Source organism: Pseudopipra pipra, chromosome 1 (assembly GCF_036250125.1).
Source record: "Pseudopipra pipra isolate bDixPip1 chromosome 1, bDixPip1.hap1, whole genome shotgun sequence".
Lineage (NCBI taxonomy): Eukaryota > Metazoa > Chordata > Aves > Passeriformes > Pipridae > Pseudopipra > Pseudopipra pipra.
The window spans coordinates 126,750,978-126,772,790 of NC_087549.1; the positions used below are offsets into that span (position 1 = coordinate 126,750,978).

Sequence of the window (21,813 nt, forward strand, 5' to 3'; positions counted from 1 at the left end):
GCACTGTAGATCAACTTCCGTACACTGATGTTTCCTGCTGACTCCACATTCAGTGTCTGTGCAGTACAGGTTGATGATATCTTTAACCTTTGCTGTTTTCAAATAACTTTGGTTGATAGTAGCTCTTCCCTCCTGCCCTCTGATTAATCTGGCTTTCTGAGCTTTCATTTAGCATTGAGACAAAATGTAAAAGCTGTTTCAAATTATCTTTTTCAAACTTTGTATGTCTGGAAGAGCAGATCACTAGTATTCTTTTAATTTTGGGGAAGAGTCCTTGGCTTCTTTCTTCTCTGAATTTAGGGTTAAAGTAAGCCTATAGTGACCACATCTTGAATAGTCAGCCCCTGGATGACTGAATCCCCCAGTTGTGGCACAAGTTACTGCAATGGTCAGCTTTTTCTGCAGTGTAGACAATTTCATGCCAGTTTTGAATTGCCACTTTAGAAGACAGCTCAGTCTAACTCAGCCTAAGGTGCACTCAAGAGTTTTTTCTTCAGCAACAAGGCTGTTAAAAGCTGATAATCCCAGCCCCTTTGGCCACTCCTGATGTAATTTTCTGCCTCCTCAGTTATACTAGTGTGGAGTATTTTGAGGTTTATATGAGATCGCGGGCATGATTTTAGTGAAGGGAAAAATGACAATAAAGAAACTTTTCCAAGGATTTTTGTTTTAAATTGAATCTATCTAGTTTTCCAGATCACAGAATAACCCCAAAAGTGGTTACAGGAGCACAACTGTTTGTTGACAAGTTGTAATTTCGTGAACTGCCTTTGTTTGTTAAAATGCACTCCCTCACAAAAATGGCTTTTGGGGCATTTCCCGTCACACCTCCTCATGGCCTTGTCAGCACAAATATCTAGTCACAAGGAAACCACATCCAATTCCCTCCTTACATGGGGAAGCAAGACATGGGGAGCCATCTCAGTTTCAGTAGGTTGTTTGGTACTGTAGATGTAAACCCATGCTTAATTATTGTCCATTTCCTGGGCTTGCACATGGCACCCTGTAGGTCTAGTTACAGTTTACTGTGAAGGCAATCAGTGTCTTCCTCTTTTTTTGGTAGAATGTATGAATGGAACCAAACCATCAATTTATTAATTTTACACATACTAGAATACATAAATGAATTATAATAACTTAAAGCTTGAGGTGTCATTTGCAGCATGCCATTATAGAGTGATTAGGTGGAATTGATGTTCGGCTAGTACCTATGAATGGTATGCACTGAGTCAAGTATGATTCAGTGTAATCTCTTCATTACTGCAGTTGGAATTCTGGGTTTTGAGTAGAGAAACTTGGCGCCCTCTTTATTAAGAAGGCATTTTATAGCATTTCACTGTTACCTGACAACAGTATTGTGAGTGTAGGTACTGGCTAGTATGTTTGTAGCACCAAACTTTAGGCAAATAACTCTTAAATCTTTGGGACCTCATAACAATACTGTTCATGAACTTATGATCAGCTACACAAATTAAATTACCAGCACCTTTGTCCAGGTTAAATCCTATACGTCTGTGAGAAGCAAATTACATATACTAACTAGAAAACTCTCCTTTTGCATTGGTAATATGCTGCAAATGGAAATATATATATTGTTTTGTAAATCCATTGTCAAAGGTCTGATTTAATCATCATCACAGCCACTGACAATGATGTGTGCATCCTTGCTAAGTGAGACTAGCAAGGATATTGACTTTTTCTGTCAGGAATGGCATCAGGAGTAGATTGTGAGTGTACTTTAATAAAATGCTTTGTGAAGAAGCTGATATCACTAAATAATTCAAAAGTTAAGAAAATGTTCCAATTTGGCAATTTTAGAGATAATTATGAATTTGTTTGTATTCAGTATTTTTACATACTTGTCTTCCACCTAGACTGATAAATTATGCATTGCTCTTAAGAAAATAATATAAAACAAAAATCCCTCAATGTGCACATAGATTGTGTCTAGACAGTTTTATTGTGCTGTATTTGAAAATGTGGACATTTTAGCCTAAAATTCAGCTCTTAGTTTGCTTCTATTCTACTTAAGCCATTAAATAGAAAGGAAGAAATATTTCAGTGGAAAAATTTATGCTTTCTTAAAAACATTTAAATATTAATTAGCTTAAGGATAGAGACATTAAAATTAAAGGCAAGACAGAGGGGGTTTATAATTTAAACTAATGCCATAGATCCCAAGTATATATTTATTCATTCTGAGCTCCAACTCTTGTGTGCTTACTTGTTTCTTTGTAAGAAGTGAATCAGCTACCACATTATAGTCAATGTAGGAAATTACATTTCTAATATTTGTAATGAAGAAACAAAATGTCTGTTATGCTTTTAGGACAAATAACCTCAAATTTCTAAAATTACAGTTTTGAGGAAATATTTGCTGAGGGTGAGACAGCAAAGGGGGTCCCTTATGAGATAGGACAATACTTTTCGTGCTGTATCAATAATTGCTTCCTATTATTCAGATAATTTCCAAATATGTGTAATTTAAGTTAAAAAGTGGGTTCAAATATTTTTTATTTTCTTCCCATTTAAATGTAATCCTGAGGAAATGTAGTTGACCATAGCCTTGCTTTCTCAGAATGTTGTTCATTCTATGGGGACATTTTTGATGGGTGGCAAAGCCAATTTGCTTTTGCAATTAATTATACTTGTAATTTAGTGTTAGCAATAAATTTCAGGAAGAAATCTCTCCTTTGCCATGGAGTTACTTTAATAGGAATCAATTCACTTTTTGAAATGCTTTTTTGACTCACCTTTTCTTGTGTCATTATATCCCCTTATCCTATTTTTTCTATCTATATGCAGTATTTGAATTTTAGATACCTTGTAGCACTTCTGTCTCAATTTTATGCCCCAAAATACACTCTATATCTGAATTATAATTGCTGTGTTCAATTATTTGATTTTTTTTGTTTAAACGAGATTCTGCGGTTCAAATAATTATAATACGTGTTAACTTCTTTAATTCTTTCATTTGATAGGTTTAAAAAAAAATTCCAAACATGTAAGTAAATATTTTCTCCTTGTATCTTTTACCTCCTCAGAATTTATAGAAAATTTCAGTACCTTTTAAATCCTCGTCAAGTTTATAGTCTTTCTGGAAATGGACCAATGCCAGGGTAAGTCTACAGTTAATATTATTACCAGGAACTCATTTAATAAAATGCTACATAATCAAATGAACAAACTGAAGTACATATAGCATGTTTGGAATGTATCAACACTGCAGATCTCTGAATGGCTGCAGAAATGTATAGGTATTATTTCTTTACATCTACAAATAAAGCTACATCTCATATGTTTTACTGAAAACCGTGCAGCACTCTGTAAAAACTGTGGGATAAATTTCATTCTATTTCTACTATATCAGCAACCTAAGTTCCTGTGGGAGTTACTTCTATGTTATAAATATCAAGCAGCCTCAAAGACTCAAGACCTGCAGCACATCCAGTTCTTTTACACAGACACACAAGTGCACATACATGTGTCTGTAATATGTATACATGGTGTACATATATATCTATTCTTGTACATGTCAGATGTGGATTGTTGTTTCAAGTTACAGTGACTGCACGCTCCTTATGAATTACAGAATCTTGGTGATGTAGTGGTTGGGAAATGACTGGCCAGGCTGGGTTATGCTGTCGGAGACTGAAGCGTTCTCTGAACCAGCTGACATTGCAGTCACTCACTTAACCTGCTTTCTCCATGAGTCTTTCTAATTTGCATTCGTATGAAGACAGGAGAATTACAGTGTATCAAATACCAACCTTTGCCACCTAATATTGTCTCTCTTTTAAGCAGTGGCTGCTTTGGTAGAAGAAAAGAGATAGAGCAGCCCTGAACATCTGTATCATTTTGTGTGTATTGGATGTTATTTAGTTATGTCGCTGATATATGAAATTTTACATCAGTTAAAACAGTCACAGAAGGATATTAGGATATAAGTTCACTGACATTATATCGTTCAAATACGTATTTAATATATATTTTTATTTGTTTAGACTTTTTTTTCTTTGAAGTTGGAGGAAAAGAAGATAAATGTGGAAACGTACATGTTTTGTGCCTTGCAAAGTTTTGTTTCGATTGTCACATGTATATTACTGGAAAGAGTATGCTCTGGCAGTTTCTGCCAGTACTTCTGGGTTTAAGGCCAAATATACAAATATTCTTTCTTTAAACAATGCTGTATCAGCTCTCTATTTATTGTGTTAGACTTGAGATGTGTATAGCGTTGATGAAAGTGAAAAGCATATTTGGCTCAATCCTTTTAGAAGTTAGGATATCTTACACTACAGTGTGGCCAAGGTTCAAACTGCTGAATGCTGTAAAACCAGCTCAAAAAATGGAAATAATGACATGCATGATTTCTTTCATGCCTGCAATTATCTTGTACCTGAATGCTAGTGCTGTTTTAATGTAGTCTTAACACATATGGAAAATTTAAGTAGTCTTAGTCCAAAAAATTAGTAGACTAAAATTAACTGAGACCAAACTAGTAACCAATATTGTTTTGCATACAGTATAATAGAGATGCCATGCTAAAGATTGAGATGATGATTTTTAAAACAACTGAAATATTGTTGTTCCAGTTCATCTTATCTCACTGAACTTAAAAAAAATCTGGCTGCATTTCTGTCCATTAGTGACTTCATTTTCATGTATCTTCCCATGTGAAGGAAAATGTATTTTAAGACAAAGGCACAAGAGGGCAGTGTTAAGTTCAAGCTGAAACCTTGCACTGAAGCAATTTAAACATTAGTCTTTTGAACCACGACAGTGTTTTTTAGAAAATATTTTCAATTTCTCTTCCTATTAGGAATCGAAATAGTTTTAGTTCAGTCACTTTGAAGAAATTTCTAATTAATTTTTAAACAGACACTGCTTGTTTTGGTATATTTTTTATTCATTCCACAGAAATGAATAATGCTAAATTTCCAGTTTATCTCCTGCCATCACTTCTTGCCCCTGGCAATACTATGTAGGCTGCATGTAATTTGTCCCTTAAGTGAGAAGTTGAATATACTCTGGTATTTCACTTACCAGTACTTGTTTCTTTTTCTGCAAGGGCTGTATTACCTAATAAAACCTGCCCATCCATCCATCTGTCCACTCACTCATCCATCTCTATAAAGCCAATTATGCTGGATTGTCAATCAAAATGTTACGTTTATTTAATATTGTCATATGTGTCATTTAGATCAAAATGTAACAGAGTTGGATATTGTACAGCAGAGAGAAAAGCTAAAGTGTATTCCTCATCCTAGTTAGTTATTTAGTAGAAAGGGATAAACACAAGATATTTTAAAGCATTTATGATTATTGTAATACATTTTAATGGAGTCTATTTTGAGAATTTTTTTTCTTTCGAATACCATTTTCAGACATGTTTACTCAACCTAGAGAATGTTTAGAGTAGGCAGAATTTGCATTTTTTTGGTAGACCCAGGCTGTCTGCTTTAACCCATAAGTTAATGTTTTTAATTTTTGATGGTATTTTTCTCATGGGCTGCTGTCATCAACCTAGAAGATAATGTTCACAAGTTTTCTAACTTGAGTTCCAAACATCTGTGGCTAACATGAGTTGATATTTCCAGTTCATTTCTGTCAAAAATCTAAGCGTCTTCTATTTGGAAAGCAGGGAGAAAGACAAGATAACTAGGAGACTAATAAAATTGTAAATCTTAGGGGGGCTGTGAAACTGATGGGGTTTTTTGGCGGGTTTTTTGGGGAGTTGTTTTGGGGGTTTTTCTGAACAGCTCAATTGCTATGCCTGTCATTCTTTCTCTGCAGTGGGATAACCATGATCTTTCATGGAAATGTGTTGGAATAATAGGCTCCAAAACCCAAAACAACAACAACAAAAAAAAAAAGCTCCCAAAACCCCCAAACAAAAAACACAAAAAAGTCCCACCCACCCCAGTTATAATGTGGGTTTTTTTGATAGATATGCTGGTGTGTAGCAGGTCAACAGAAAAATATTTTGAACAAGTTGACAATGAATTTTAGTATCACTATCTGAATGTGCAGTTAATGAAGTGGATGTTGCCTACTTTCATGATAGATGGGACTCTACTTGAAGTGCAGGAACAGCAGCAAAGACATTTCCTGTAGCTTCTTTGTATGCCTAAGCTAAGGTCTTTGGAGCAGTTTATGTCAAGACTCATGTACATGCTCTATATAAAAATATGTCCATGATGCAAATAAACCTCATGGCTGTGACTCTGACATTGTTTCCTTTCTGGCAATGGAGACTGACCTGCTATGAGGCCTGAAAATCAAGGAGCTCTAGGCCAAAGGGCAACAGTACACTTTAAACATGTGTATAATAATTAATATTTTACACATTCTTTAATTGGGAGTAGAGAAATATGAGTGAGCTGGAGAAACCCTATAAGCTCTGCAGCTGAACACAGGCATAAAAGATACTCCACAGTTACAGGCTGCTACAGTTAACACAGTGATGTGAAAATTGCTGGGCTGATGCATTGTGTAATTTGTGCCTAGCACCTGTGTTTTTAGCCATGAAAAGAGTTTCCCTGTTTGGTTGTTATATCTCTATAGGAGTCTTCTACTTCTGACAACAACTGTTACTGTGGATTTAATGATCTTGAAGAATCTGAAATTCAGTTATTGTTCACCTCACAGAGAGGTAAATAATAGTGGGATGAATAGCAGTCGAGCCACAGACCCGCAGGACTCTGTAGGGAGGTCAGCGTTTCACAAAGGCTTTGTCCCTCTGAAAAGGCCCCTGTTCCCTAAAGTCTATTATTTAAAATGTCTAATTTATGGGGGTTTTATACTCTATAATAGAAATTATGTCCACAAAAGTTGTATTTCTTTGTAACTTCCTTAAGCATTTAATTTGGAGAGCAGGTATTTTTTAAATTCTATCTGCAATTTTGCTTCAACAGGCTTTTTTAAATCTTAAATTCTGCCCATTTAAAAGATGCTCAAGACAGAAAAACTGAATCCCTACAACTTATGCTGTAATTTAGTTGGGAATCTACAGCACCTGGGCTTTTATAACTTCACAAAGCAATAGGCTTATTTTGAAAATTACACTATTTTCCTTGATTATTTGAACTGATTGTTGGAGCATTTCTTTGCTGTTGGACATTTGGAATACCCAGAGTATTCTGGGAAGAGATATACACCAGGAATGTTTTCAGAAGATAATAGCTTCATAATTATTTTCTTCTGAAGGAAATCTTGAATCTGGTCCATGTTTCCTTGGAAGAATTACATTTTTGCAAAAGAATGGCAAAGCCAGCAGTGGTGATTTGGTTGTACTCTAATGATAAAAATTACTGTTGTACACCATAAATCAGTGGTACGTAGAACTCAGCAAGTCTTCACATATGAAACTTAAATCCTGAGTTTAAAGATATATTTTGAACAGCTGTTTAACAGTATTTTTGCTTCTATGGCATCTGTAGTGTTGACAACTGATACTTATCCTGAGATACAAATATCGGAGGATTACTCTTTGATTGCAATATTGACAGTTTTAAATTTTGCTTCCACTATGAGTGAAGAAGACTGGCTGAATCATTTCACACATTGCTGTTGTTATGCCACCTTGTGTGGCCGAGACCAGAAATTCTGCATAGTGCGTTGCTTCTGGGCGTAAGAGAAAAGGTCATGTGCAGGTATCTAAATGGAAAATATTGCAATTTATGTTTTCAAATGGTTTTACTGTGAGTGGGGTAGGATTTTCTTAAACAGTTCTATAAGAATGTGTATGTGTGGTATCTGTGCATAAATCAATTAATTACATGATTCAACAGCAAATAGTTACATCCTCTAGCATTGGTGTTTTATTCATAAATTATTTTCCTACATTCCTATGGATTTAGGGAGGTGATTATGAAAAACTGAACTAGAATAATATAGGTATTTTAAACAGTTTCCCTCTTTCAGGTGGAAATTACTGATTTATCAGCAGAAACTCAATAATTGCCTTTGCGTGCATCCTTGTTTCTGGCAAAATAAAATAAAAATAGGCTGCTATCAAACACCTTCAGTGTTTAAATTTTTTTTAGGAAAATAGGACTAAATTTGTATTCTTGTCCTTTAACTTAGTCTGACGGTGCACAAAACCTTTATAATTACTTCCAATTTTTTTTAGTTTCACTTTAAGCCACTTTTAGTAAGTTCTCAAACAGTTTGTTTTTGTTTTTGTTTTTTTTCCTTTTCAAACCACATCAAAAATGTCCTGTGGAGAAAAAAGTGACAGATGCTGTTAAACAGTGATTGAGCACAACTTTCTTGGTAGGCAATATGTACTTTTTCCCTGAAGGTCTATAAAGAAATATTTCAAATTCTTTCTTTACAACTATAACAGTTCCTGAGTTTGAATGAAACTGTATAAAATGGAAAACCATGTTCCCTTCCCAACTATTAATGTAGACTGCACATTCTAATTCAATGAATGAGATTTATTTACATATATAATTATATAACTATATTTAATCTTATAAAGTAATTTGATTTTATAAATATTTATATTTGCTATAGTTTATTTATATACACTGCATTTATATATGCAAACATACAATGTAAGGTATATTATGCATTATTTTTATGTGTTTTGTGTGTTAGATTTTTATATAATGTACATATTTTATATTTAAATTTATGAAAAGAAAAAGTTATGTGAACTTAATGCTGTACTTTGCTTGGAAAATTCACTATCTGTGGATATAAAGTGCTCCAAGGGAAAAATGAATGAAGCTTATTGAGAATATTTTTGACAATATGGTTTTGCCAGATTCTTCAGCCCCCACTTTTTTTTAAGTTATACCCTTTTGATGAAGATTAAATATACAGTCAAAATAAAAAGAATGTTTGATAACTGTAGGGTGAAGAAGCTTGTTTATAAAAAGAGACAGAGGTTTAGGTCTGTGTTCTGCTGATCTGGATCAATGTTAGCATCAACCCTGGACTTTTGGTGGTGTTCTCATTGGTTGTTTGGTTGGGTTTTTTTCCAGACTTTCTTTTTGACATCTTTTACAAAGGTAGAAATGCTTAAATATTTATAGACATCAGTAGCCTGCCACCACTTTTGGGCTATAATTCAATTTTAAATGAAGCTGAAATACCCTCAGTATTGGAAGCAATATAATTAAACCTTATAACTTTGTACAAACCCAACACATTGGGGCGAAGTGCGAATGCTGGTGACGGGAGGCATTTGTCTCTATGCCAGATCTCTTGAAGTGATGGAGATGCACACCTGTGGGCCAGGACATAACTCAGTGCCTACTCTTACAGTGGTAGGAGGTGACTTCCAGCAGAGGGTCTTTCAGCACATATGCTTATTAGAAGATATGTTCCTCAAGTGTACCCAGTCAGATCTGGCACATGACATTTTGGATCAGAAGACATCCTATAGCACTTCTCCTACAGATGTGTGAAGTGGAATGTAAGAGGTGAGAAGGGTAAAGCAGACTTTAATGCAGGGCCAGTAAGCATCCTTCAGGCATTGTACTTGACACTTGAAATTGCCTAAGAGCTCTTCTGAGCAGAGAAAATTAGAGGGAGTGGGACATCTGTTGATCTTATTTTTATGTAGCTTTGCTAACCTTGAAATTCTGGTCCAAAACTAATAGAACAAGAAGTTGTCCTGTCATCTTCTATATATTATGTAAATTTTTTGATCATTGTACTTTTCATTTCCTTCTCCCTTGCTCGCTTTTTTACTCTGTTGTTTTTCAAGTGTTCTTGATTTTATCAAGAGGCCTAGAAGAATTTTTAGGACTTCTTAGGGACAGGAACTCCATTCCCTGTGAAACATTAAAGTTTCATAAGGAAAAAGTATGAATTAGAGACTTGCAAGCTATTGTGTATATTTATTCACATTTAAGAATTTTTAGCAATGTATTAGTTGTGCGTTTATTAGGACATTGCAAACTGGAAATCAGATCTGGTCACTAGAACATAGAATATGCATTTATCTGTCACACTAATGAATAGAAGGTGTGTGAATGTACGTACGCACATGCACTCACACACACAGAGTCATTCAACAAAATTACTGGAAGTTTTCTGTCTAGTCACAATTTATTTGTAAGGACTAATTTCAGCATGTGTCAAAAGCTATCATGAAAAGATGCTTTTAAATTTAAATTATTGCAATTTAGGATTGTTTTAATATATACTCACTTTTCAGCATTATGGGACATAGGTATTGAATGAAGGCGATAATGAGGTGGTGATACTCAATGGATATGGAAGCACAAATAGCCAGGCAAATACTACCAAAGATACTTTACTTTTAAAAATATGGTTGGATGATGAAATGGGTGTCTTAAATCTGATGCTTTCTCATTTCGTATCAAACAATGATGGAACGTTGTTTATACCAACTACAGAATATTCAATTTAATATGTAGTAGTATACTACCAGAAATATTATGTTTTCATATACTTTTATATCTAGAACTTCACAAGGAAATGTTATGGCTAATACATTTAGATAAATTAGACTTTTCTTTCTTGAGAGACTACCTATCTATTTACAACTAGGTGAACAGATAATATTTTCTGACAATACTTTCAAACAAGATTTGAACTTAGACAAAGCTTTGGATTAACTGTCAGGTTCAAACGGTTTCTAGTATTAGTGTACCATAATAACCATTTTCAACTTTGATTGAAATTTTTCAGATAATGCAATGTTGGATTGTATTTGTCTAAAAAATGAATGCATGAGCAGAAGCGATTATTATTTCAACTGTTCACTTGCCATTTACTATTAAATGAAATGTCTCAAGCCATAAAATGTTTGCATAATGCACAATATATTTATCATAATTGGGTATCTTCATTTACTGTTTTTAGGTTAAATTTTTTCCGAGATGTTGCTGAGTTCAGAGTACTAGCATGTGGTGGAGATGGAACAGTAGGCTGGATTTTGGATTGCATAGGTAATCTCTACCATTTGCATAGTTGTGCTTGACTCGTGGTTTTCCTTTTAATGCTCTTCCTTATATACCAATGTATGGATACAGCTATTTCAAACAAGACCTTGTTCATTTAAATTTCTGAAATGTATTATTTTGGGATATGATTATTTTAAAGGATATTCAAATTGAAAAAGATATCCAAAATTTCTAGAAGTCCAGTGCATGTAGTGCTCTGGGTTCCCTGAAAGCAAGAAATTTGAATTAATCTATTCTAATTTCATTTCAGAGTCTATTCTCCAATTGAATCAAATCTAAGTTGTTATTTTAAGACAATTTACCTTAGCTCACTTGCTTTTTCACTTACCAAATTTTTGTATATGCTCTATTATCCTATAATGGAGATAACGTACTAAGAGATGGTTCAGCTTTGGAGTTCTTTCAGTCAGTTGTGTGTAAAGTCCTGTGTACAAATCATTAGGAAGGCCCAGAAGTCAAGGTATTACAGACTTAAACTTCTCAAAGCTTATTAGGGGGAATGTCTTCCACATCATTTATTTGGTGTTAGAGAGGCTGCAGAGAAAAAAAAAGGGCATATGTGACGATGGAAATTAGGAAGGGGATGAAGAGAGGTCAAAAGACACAATTGAAAGTTTATCTAGAGTGTTTAAAAGTGTGTGCTTTGGAGGGGAAGGACCAGAAAACTTTTAAAAGTTCACTGAAATTTAAAACTGTTGTCATGAAAGAATGACAGCAAAGGCATATTCCTAAACTTGGTTGGAGAAAAAAAATCTTTTTGCAAATGCAAGCTGCTGATTGTAACTCTCCAATAGCATTCAGAGTCATAAATCAATGTACATAAATATCAGGGGTATTGCCCAAATGTGGAAGGAGTGAAGTTTTGCAGCTCTTAATTGTGTCATCGCCTTTTTCATGAGGTCTAAAATGTCATGCAGTTACTTTCTCTTTCAGTGACATTATTCGGACAAAAATACTCTATTTTTTCTTCATAACTTACTGTCTTCTGCAGCAATTTCTGTGTTAAAGAACTAAGAAGATTTTGGGGGGATCCAGGATTCATCTGTTTCATAAGTGCAGGAAGTAGATTTTCAATGCTGCCTTTTAGGGAGCAAAAGCACTTTGGCATGTAAAGTGTAAGAAAACACCTGCTCCTAGATCCTTTCTAGTCTGGTCTTCCCAGATCTCCTAATATACAAAGAGTCTTAGCTGAGAGTAAGGGAGGAAGTAAGGAAGGAAAGAGGGAGCGATGAAGAAAGGAAGGGAGGAAGAAAGGAAGGAAGGAAGGAAGAATTCTCATCGGTTTGAGACTTTTAAATTTTTTTTAAAATTATTTTATTAAATATTTAATTCTCTTAAAGATTTTCAGTACAGTGATATTGTGAATGTCAAATCTTTCTAAAGTATTGATAAATATCAAGACATCCCTGCTGCATCCATTTTATAGATAAATTCCTGATGATTATTGCTGATAATTTTGCATTATTCTATGAACAAAATAACTGATTGTTTGATTAACCAAATATAACTTTTAAACTCGACATGCTATTTGTTTGACAAATTTTATATTTGAAATTTTTTACCCAGAGGATAGCTCCCCTAATTCCAGCTTTTCAGAAAGAATTTTCCACTTCTTGATGATGGTTTTCCTACTGGATTTTGAACAGAGATCCTTGGGCTTAAGATGCTACAAAAATATTGGTAAAGATTGAAAAGATGCTATAAATTTATGCATTTCAAAACATTGCTTAATAAATACAAAATAGACTTGATCAAATAGATCAGTGCTTGTTTAGAATAGCAGGTTTAATTCCTGATGGGCAAACCCAACTAAGTCCTGGTGTTAGTTCCAAGGACTTCTTGGTAATGGTGCTCATGTGTAGACACAAATCCAGGTAAATACACAGTTAAACACAGATTTGGTCACCCAAATTAAAAATTACAAGGTTCACCTCATTATTCATGCTCTTAACTCTTTTGCATTTGTAACTGGGAATGGCAGAGCTGAGAACAAGAGAGAGCACACCATATTCAGTCTTGGAAAGCTCTTGAGTATCATTACTTATGAATGCTTGTCTGTGGGTTACAAAAATCCTTTTGATAACAAGTAAATTAGGATTAAGGATTGAATATTGACTGGAGAAGGGGCTGCATAATGGACTGGCTTGGTAAAATGCTCACTGCTGATGAGGCAGCATAATTTCATACACAAAAAGTGTCTTTGACTGAAACAAAATCTAACAAAGTTCCTTAGTTATGTTTTTTCTTCTTTATTCACAGAGAAAGCGAACTTGATTAAGCATCCTCCAGTTGCTATACTGCCTCTTGGGACCGGCAATGATTTAGCAAGGTGTCTGAGATGGGGAGGAGGTAAACACAAATTACAGTATAATGTATTATGGAGTTAAAGGGAAAAAAATAACTTTTCCATCCAAGTCTACATTTGGACTTCTTTTTTATGAACCATTATCACCTTTCCTCTTTTTGGAATTAGCTGTTTGTAAATGTTGTATAGATATATAAAATATTAAAGGTTTTAATCACTCTTCATACCTTGTTTGTAGCTTCTGCTGACACCAAAAAGGCTCCAAGGTGTAATGAGAGTAGTGTATAGCTGTTTAGTTGGCTTTTTACCATCTGTATTGCAGTTATTGATTTGATCAATACCTTGTAAAGGGAGTAGTCTTAAATGGGTTTTAGTTGGGACTGTTGTGAAAGGGTTACTGAAAACAGCTAATAGTGGGTTTGGAGTGGTTTCGTCTTCTTTTAATATTTAAAAATATTAAATGAAAAATGTGTCTCAGCCTAGGACTAGTTCCTTTAGTCCACTCCCTTTCTGTTCTCCTACAGAAGATTCCAGACGTGAAGTGCTGTGGTGCTATTTATTAGGAAATGAGAAGGCAAAGAATGCTGAAAGAAGAATATACATACAGTCAAACCTTTAATACCCTTTGCATCCTTTCCTGGATGTATGGAGCTTTACTCTCAGCTCCTTCAATAACTTATTTCCATTTAGAATTTGCATTCCAGGATAACTTGAAGGAGACACAAGGAAGAAAGACTTAGGCAAGACTCAATCCGAGGTGAAAGCACATCATTTTATGGGCTCATAGCCAGGTCTATTTCAGGTCTTGGTTGTTTCAGTCGAGATATTTTGTATTTGGAACTTGGCTGTTTATTTGAAAGTTCTCAGCCTTTGCAGATACCTTACTACTTCTGTCTCATCCAAGTTTTCTTTCCAAATGTCTACCTTGTTACCAGAGAGTCTTTAGCAAATTCTTAGTAGTTTTCATGCTATAGAACTTCTCTGTTAACCATAATGTTCTGTCAAGTCAATTGAGGACCTCCTTCATTTTCTCTGTCATGATTTGATTGTTTACATTCTCATAGTCTTGGGGGAAAAAAAAGGAAAACAAACAAGCCAAAACCCAATCAAATCAGCCTTACCTCACTTTCTCAATAGTTCATAGACTAGTCACAGAATAATCAGGTTTCCTAGTCCAGTCTCCTGTTCTAAGCAGGGTCAGCTATGAGAGCATTTGATTATATTAGTCAGGAGCTGTTCCTCCATTCACTTTTAATGTTCTAAGTGATTCCATTTGGACTAAAATAAAAAAAGTGTGAAAATATTCTGGCTTTCGTCATTCTTTGCCCCGTTGCTTTTTGGTAAGCAATACCATAATACAGATTTTCTGGAACTTGCATAGATGGGAGAGGAGACAGGGCTTCCAGAAACTAAATTGCTGGTGAGTGATCTCAAGAATGCAGACAGATGGAATTGTGCACGCTGCTGTTATGCAGTGGTTAGCAGTAACTAGCAAAAGTGTACCATACAACCATAAAGAAATACATCAGCAGTGGGTTTTGAGCAAGGAGGCTTTCAATGGTTTTACCTGCTAAAGCTGTTAATGATCCAGGAAATACATATTGCTTGAATATGAAAATTCTTCTTATTATTTGAAGAAGGAATGAATCCACAGATCTAAGTTATCTATTACAAAGTCATTTGGTTTGAATAGTATTCAGAGTTGATAGTCACTTAGTAAAATCTCCACAGTTTTTATGCATACACACATGCTTGTGTATGCATAAGGGTGTGCGAAGGGTGTGCGAATAAGTTTTCTACTCAGTTTAGTATACAATGTAGTGAACTACTAGTGAATTACACGTGAGTAAGAGTGAGATTTCTCTACAGAGCAGGATGAAACACATTAAGAGGTTGTTGAAATATGGAAAATATTATTTTTGCTGTTAAGTCATCAATTATGGATTTGAAATTTTGGATTTGTTATGCTAGACCACATTGAAACAATCCATAAAAAATAGTAGATTACTTTTAACCTTTCAGTCTCTTGTCAGGCTTTCATCAGACAATCCTGCTTCTTGGGTCTTATATGCATAGTTTTCATTTTTCTAGTCATAGAATCTTAGAATTGTTTGGGTTGGAAGGGACCTTTAAAGGTTAGTTATCTACTCCAACCACTGCCTCCCCCTGCAGTGAGCGGAGATGTCTTCAATTAAATCAGGTTACTCAGAACCCTGTCCAACCAGTTCTCTAGAAAGAGAAAGAAAATGTAATGAAACTTTATTATGCTTGATTAAATAACTGATTTTATGTTTTGCTAGGTTATGAAGGTGAGAATTTGATGAAGATCTTAAAAGACATTGAGAATAGCTCAGAGATTTTACTGGACAGGTGGAAATTCGAAGTAATACCCAATGATAAAGATGAGAAAGGAGACCCAGTGCCTTACAACATCATCAATAACTACTTTTCTATTGGCGTGGTAAGACTTATGCTTATCCTTAACTGATTTTCTTTTTCTGTTTTGAATAAATATTTGCATCACATGTCTTCAAATGAAGAATTGTTGGCTATAGATCATTTATAATGTTGTTTTGCTAGTGAAATGAATACATAGATGACTGACAGCAATTTGCATAAATTTTCTTCCTCACATTCAAACCAGAACTATTTTTCAGGACTGTCTACCTTCCCATTTATATAGAAGATATTTGTATTGTTCTTAATGGTTTATGAGCAGCTATAGCACTAAATTTATATTGTCATTTTGAAGGTCCTATAAAAATATAAAGGAAAAACTAATCACTTAATAAGAACTCTAAGCAACCTTTTCCATTAGTATTCACATAGTCCAAACTGTTTAAAAGAATAGTTGCATTCTTTATTCCTTCAGCGCAGCTTTAAATAATAAAATAATAATACAAAAAAAAGCCACAAAAAAAAAGCCCCACAAGTGTCTTCTTAGTTCTGTCTTATAGGGATATTCACATCTTGAATGAATTAGAAGGAAAAGGGATTTAAGCAGCTCTTCATGTCTGAGGAACTGCATCTCTGGTTTGTGCTTCAAACATGTGTTACATGTACAATCTACATTTCTTAAAGTTAGCATGAATTTCTTTATTCATATTTGACTTTTGATTTGTTGTTAATTTTAGATACTGTTCTCAAGAAACATGAATTCATATCTCACTTAGGTGTTTCCCATTTGATTCTTCCTGCCTACATGCAGAAACTTACACTCAGTTGGATTATACTCTCTTTTAATTTTGCTGTTTCTCCAAGGCACTGTGAAAACTATTGGTGACCTACAACATATTGCACATTGCCTCATAGATTCCTACCAAATAATAAGCACAGTCTCTAATCCAGCATGAATAGAACCTGCTGTATGAATTTTGTAACAGTATGGCAGAAATTCTATTTAATAACAATCTAAATGTATGCTTAGAAAGGCCAGGAGAGTAAAACTGAATAAAATTGTGCTTGATATGGGGCTCTTAGTGCTGTAGGACCATAATTCAGGAGGGAAGGGATTGCAGAAAGTCATTAGTTCTAAGCAGGGTCAGCTATGAGAGCAGATCACATTGCTCAGGACGTTATCCATTTAGGTCTTAAAAGCCTCCAAGGATGGAGATGGCACAACATCTCTTGGCAACATTTTGGGGTGCTTGACTGTCTTTATGATGAAGATTTTTTTCCCAATATCCTGTCTGAATCTCTTGTTTCAACATAAATTATCTGTCTCCCCTCATCCTATTATGTGCTGCTGTGAAGAGATCTGGCTTTTTCATCTTGATAACCTCCTCATAGGTACTTGCAGGCTGTTAGACCTGCCTGAAACTCTTCTAACCTGTGATCCACCTTTTCCAGCCAGTCTATTTTCTGTAATCTTTTTCCAGCAATCGAGACCATAATATCCCAATTTGGATGCAAGAATGCTGAGGTAGACAGTGTTCAAAACCTTGCTGAATTGAGCATGACATCCACTGCTCTCCCGTCGTCTGCCAATCAAGTTGTTTTTAACATAGGCAGCAATCAGAATTAAATTTACCTCTTAGAAGGAAAATGATACACTAAGTTGAAAAGGAATGTTGGAGACAGTAGCATATATATGTGAAAAGTTTGATTAGTATGTTGAAGCTGAACAAGACAATTTTTTCTATATCAATCTGAAAGCTTTGATGTGTGTGTACTGTACTACATCTAAGTACAGGGAAAAAACTAAGAAAGAGACTAAGATGTAGTAGGTGAATGACTGTGTGTAATGTTCAACCTGCTGAAAGCATGAAGCACAGAAGTACCATAAAAAGCGTAACCCAAGCTGTGTGTCAGTTTCAAAGCAGGAGCTAAAAAACATCTAAGAGCAATGTAGAATAAGATAAAGATTTTTCAAGTGCTCACATCCATCATTCTGTCAGGATGGCAAGATACCAGGAGAGAAGTTCCATCTGCTTCCTAATAATACTGGAGCCACTGAAACAAGCTAAATATCCAAGAAAAAAAAGTGCATTAAATCATATTTGCTTTAAAAAACAAAAACATCACCTCCAAGGAAACCTAAGCAAACCAAAAAACCTCTGCAAGAATATAGTAGGGTCATCTGAAAATGGAAGCTTGTCTTGGAAAGCCACAGGTTTGGTGAGCTGGACAAACATAACTGGTAATATTAGAGGACAAATAAGCAGGCATGATAGAGACAGGAAACATTAGGCCACCTGTCAGACAGTGGCAAGTTCAGTTACTTTGGAAGAGATGACATTGCTCAGGGCATTTGTTTTGGAGAAAATAAAAATGTTATTTTCCCTGTAATCTACATGACCAGCTTTAATAGTGATACATTCATGCACTAGGTTGATATATATCCCAGTGATCATCAAAGACAGAGTTCAGTAATGTTAGTGTTGTGTTATCACAGACTGTGTTCTTGGGCTTTCCATTTCTGCAGTTGCTTCAGTAGTGGAATTTCAGTTATGTCACTTCATTTGGCCAACTTGCTGTTGTTATAAACTATCAAAGGGAGTGCGTGTGTAGACAGAATATGTCATTGCACATAGTATTTGTCATGGTTAGCCTTTTCCCTATGGATAAAACAGTCAGTATAACTTGCTGCTTTCTTCAAGAACTTACGTTAATGATGGCTCAATGTGTATATGTGGACAGTTGCTTTGGATAAGCTTGTGTGCTGTAATACCCCTGCAAATCTTTATTTTATCCTAGCTTTTTTCCATATCTGTATCTCAGGCCTGTAAAACAAACAAACAAAAGCAAACACTTCCCGACTCATTTATAAACCATGCTATCTTAGAATAGAGAAATATTTTCATAAAATTCAGTAGTAACTCTTCAGTTCGATGCTTGAAATTAACCCCTCAAAAAACCAAAAAACTAAAAAAACCCCATGCAAACAAAATAATTATCAAACCAAGCCCCCATATACTCATGACTGTATGCCATTGTTGCTCAAAAAATAAGAGGAAAAAAGTGGATATAGATTCCCCCAAAACAAACTCCTATTTTTGAAAACAATTGCTTACAAGTCTACTCTCAGATCTTGCCAGGATTGACCCAGTTTCTTCTGTTATGCAGTGATAGCAAAGCATAAATGCACATTGTTAATTGTAAATATAAGAAAGGTATTAAGCTATTGGAGAGTGTCCAAATGAGGGCAAGGAAGGTGGTGAAGGACCTTGAGGGGAAGCTGTATGAGGAGCGGTTGAGGTCACTTGGTATATTCAGCCTGGAGAAGAGGAGACTGAGGGGAGACCTCATTGCAGTTACAACTTTCTTGTGAGGGGAAGAGGAGGGGCAGGCACTGATCTCTTCTCTTGCTGACCAGTGACAGGACCTGAGGGTTGTTCACAGAAAGGGTGATCAGACATTGAAATGGGCTGTCCAGGGAGGTGGTGGAGTCATTATCCCTGGAGGTGTTTAAAGAAAGACCTGGCACTTAGTGCCGTGATCTATTTGACATGGTGCTATTTGGTCATAGGTTGAACTCGATCTCAGAGGTCTTTTCCAACCCAATGGGTTCTGTGATAAAATTGATGGGCATATATTCTCTGAAATTCGCAATATATTCAGTGAAGTTCACGATAATTCTGTGAAATTCATAATAAGCGAAGAACATGGTGAAATAATTTGCTGATTGAGACCTGAGCAGCAGCCATGGAAGATGAGTGACCAATAGACAGGCAAACTCTCACATAAATATAAAAACCAGGAAGACATTGTAGCATTCTTTGTTACCTTGAGAAGCACTTCCATCTGCACTGTTAGCAAACCCCACACTGGCATGGTCAAAAATGTTATATACTGCTGTGTAGAAAGGGTTCTTTTAAGCTTAGGGATAAGTAGCTTAGTTGTCAAGCAATTTTAGTTAGATAATAATCACTTAAAATGAAGGTGATTGTCAAGGCTGTTCATCTCTTACTGGGAAGTTATGAAAGGATATCAAATATGTAGGGAAAGTATAATGCTTATTTTTAGTGCTTCTCAAATGATTGTCTCAAAGTGAGACAAAGTGGGTATTTTGATAACTCTAAGAATGCCTCATTAAATGTTCTGTTGTGATTAAACATTAAAAACCTTGACTTTCACTAAATGCCTAGTTGAAAAGAGGGGAAGGAGGAAGAAGCCATCTTATATACTTAGGGATAGGAAAAATGTGTGAAAGAGCAAAATATCTATGCTTTCTGTGCTTTCTCTTCAAAGTTGATATTCAAGAGAAATGACTCATTGTTTCTCTCTACCAGAGCCACCTTCTAATAATTGAGAGGGGCAGGAGACCCACAGGAGTCCTAGGAACAAGCCACAGACATGCAGGATGCATGATGGAGGCAGAGTTGTGTAGGCAAAATCATAGTGGAGGTTTAGGGTTTGAATTAGTTCATTAAAAGTTAGGAAATACTGTGAGCTAGACAAAGTCTATTCACTCATACTCTTTTTTTAAAAACCATTTTTATAACTTACTTCTACTTGGATTATCCAATACAACTACCTGGAAAATTGCTCAATAAGTCCTAATTTTCTAAGTGTGGGCATACTAGCAGTACTGTAACTGCCACACATTCATGGAAGATTGAAAAAACCCAAACAAAACCCAACTAAAAAACCCAGAGAAATCAGGCAAAAACTATAATGAAGTTCTTTAAAAAATATATCATTATGATTTGATATCTCATAATTAATAAATTTTATTCCTAAAGATAGGTGATTCTTCAGAGGCTCCTCTTTGACTGGAGCAAATAGCTGTAGGCCAAGCCAAAGGCACAGTTGTAGTCATCTGAGAACCAAGCATCATTCTGCTGCAGCCAACTTAGCTAGACCCTGCTTTTTTACATTTATTACACAAACAACTTAAAAATATTAAATAAAAACCTATTATTTTTCTCAGATAATGGCTTATCTCAAAAAAAGGCTACAATTTTTTAAACCGAATGATTCATCTATTTCCCATTGACTTCCTTTATAGTTACTAATAACACTTTGCATTGCTTTCCATTTTGTGGATAATAATGCTGAAAGAAACTATGAATAGATCTTAAGATGAGAGTCCTAAAGTAGCTTTCCCAGAAGCAAGCATAATTTTGTATTTACTATTCTGCCACTGAATTAACTTAAGAGTTTAGCCTTTATGGAGCCAAAATTAGGTTGATATGAATCAGTACTGAGGATCTTTAACCATAAACATTTTCTTTCTGTTTTCTTTAATTGTTTTAGCTTTTAAATAAATCATAAATTTATCTGATGTTAATAGGAGATAAACTGTTAACAACACTGTTTAACTATCATTTGAATTTTTGTAACTGCATGGGGTATTACAGAGCATATGCTGCTAAGCCTCTTGCAGTTCTGTAATTAGAGTGTCGGAGTATCATAAACTGAACTTGCAAACATCTGCATTGTCTTTTAGTACAAGTCCATATGGAAAGAAATATTACTGAGATAGATTTTAAGGCAATTTATTCTAGATAGTGGCACAGTGCAACCTTCCCTATGCTAAAACAGCAGATACCATTCTAAAATGAAAGCAAGCCTTACTGGTGTCAGGGCAGTATTCAAGGTGTAAGAGTAAACCAAGAGCCATAGTTCTGATTGGTGTTTACAGATGGCAGCTCTAAAGATTATACTAGAGATCATTGTATATCCTTGCATTTAATTAGTAATGTTCTGTATGAATGACTGATTAGATAACTCTGATTTTCATGTCTCTTTTCTTCCTCTTGGGCCATATTCCATGAAAATTTTAAATTAGTTTATGTTTTTGACCACATAGCTGTTATGTGTGTAAAGAACATAGATAGTCTCTCTGTTCACGCTGAGGTTGATTGCCTAATGTTCTGTCCAGGAGGACTGCAAGGTTTGCTGTCTCTTAGGAAAACAGCAGAGTCCCCTTGAGGCTCACATTCTTTGTAGGTCCAGAATTGGTTCTCCTTTGTCTAGACTGATCACCTGAATGCATGCTTTAGGATAAACCTACTTGGGATCTTTGCTGTTGCTGCTCTTTTACCTACATATGCTGAAGAGTTGTTGTCAGCAGAGTCAAGCTCCCTAGGAAGCTTAAAGCTGTAGCTGATTTCATTC

At 35.2% G+C, this 21,813-nt stretch overlaps 1 protein-coding gene across 10 annotated transcripts in view; it reads left to right on the forward strand.

Moving 5' to 3' along the window:
- Nucleotides 1-21,813, forward strand: part of DGKB (diacylglycerol kinase beta) — a 389,503-nt gene that overhangs the window by 180,917 nt on the left and 186,773 nt on the right. For all 10 annotated transcript variants that reach the window (XM_064676145.1, XM_064676132.1, XM_064676139.1 and 7 more), the window contains 4 exons: nt 3,045-3,119; nt 10,846-10,931; nt 13,206-13,295; nt 15,552-15,712. In XM_064676145.1, coding sequence (XP_064532215.1) covers nt 3,045-3,119; nt 10,846-10,931; nt 13,206-13,295; nt 15,552-15,712 — 412 coding nt within the window. The remainder of the gene's footprint in view (nt 1-3,044; nt 3,120-10,845; nt 10,932-13,205; nt 13,296-15,551; nt 15,713-21,813) is intronic.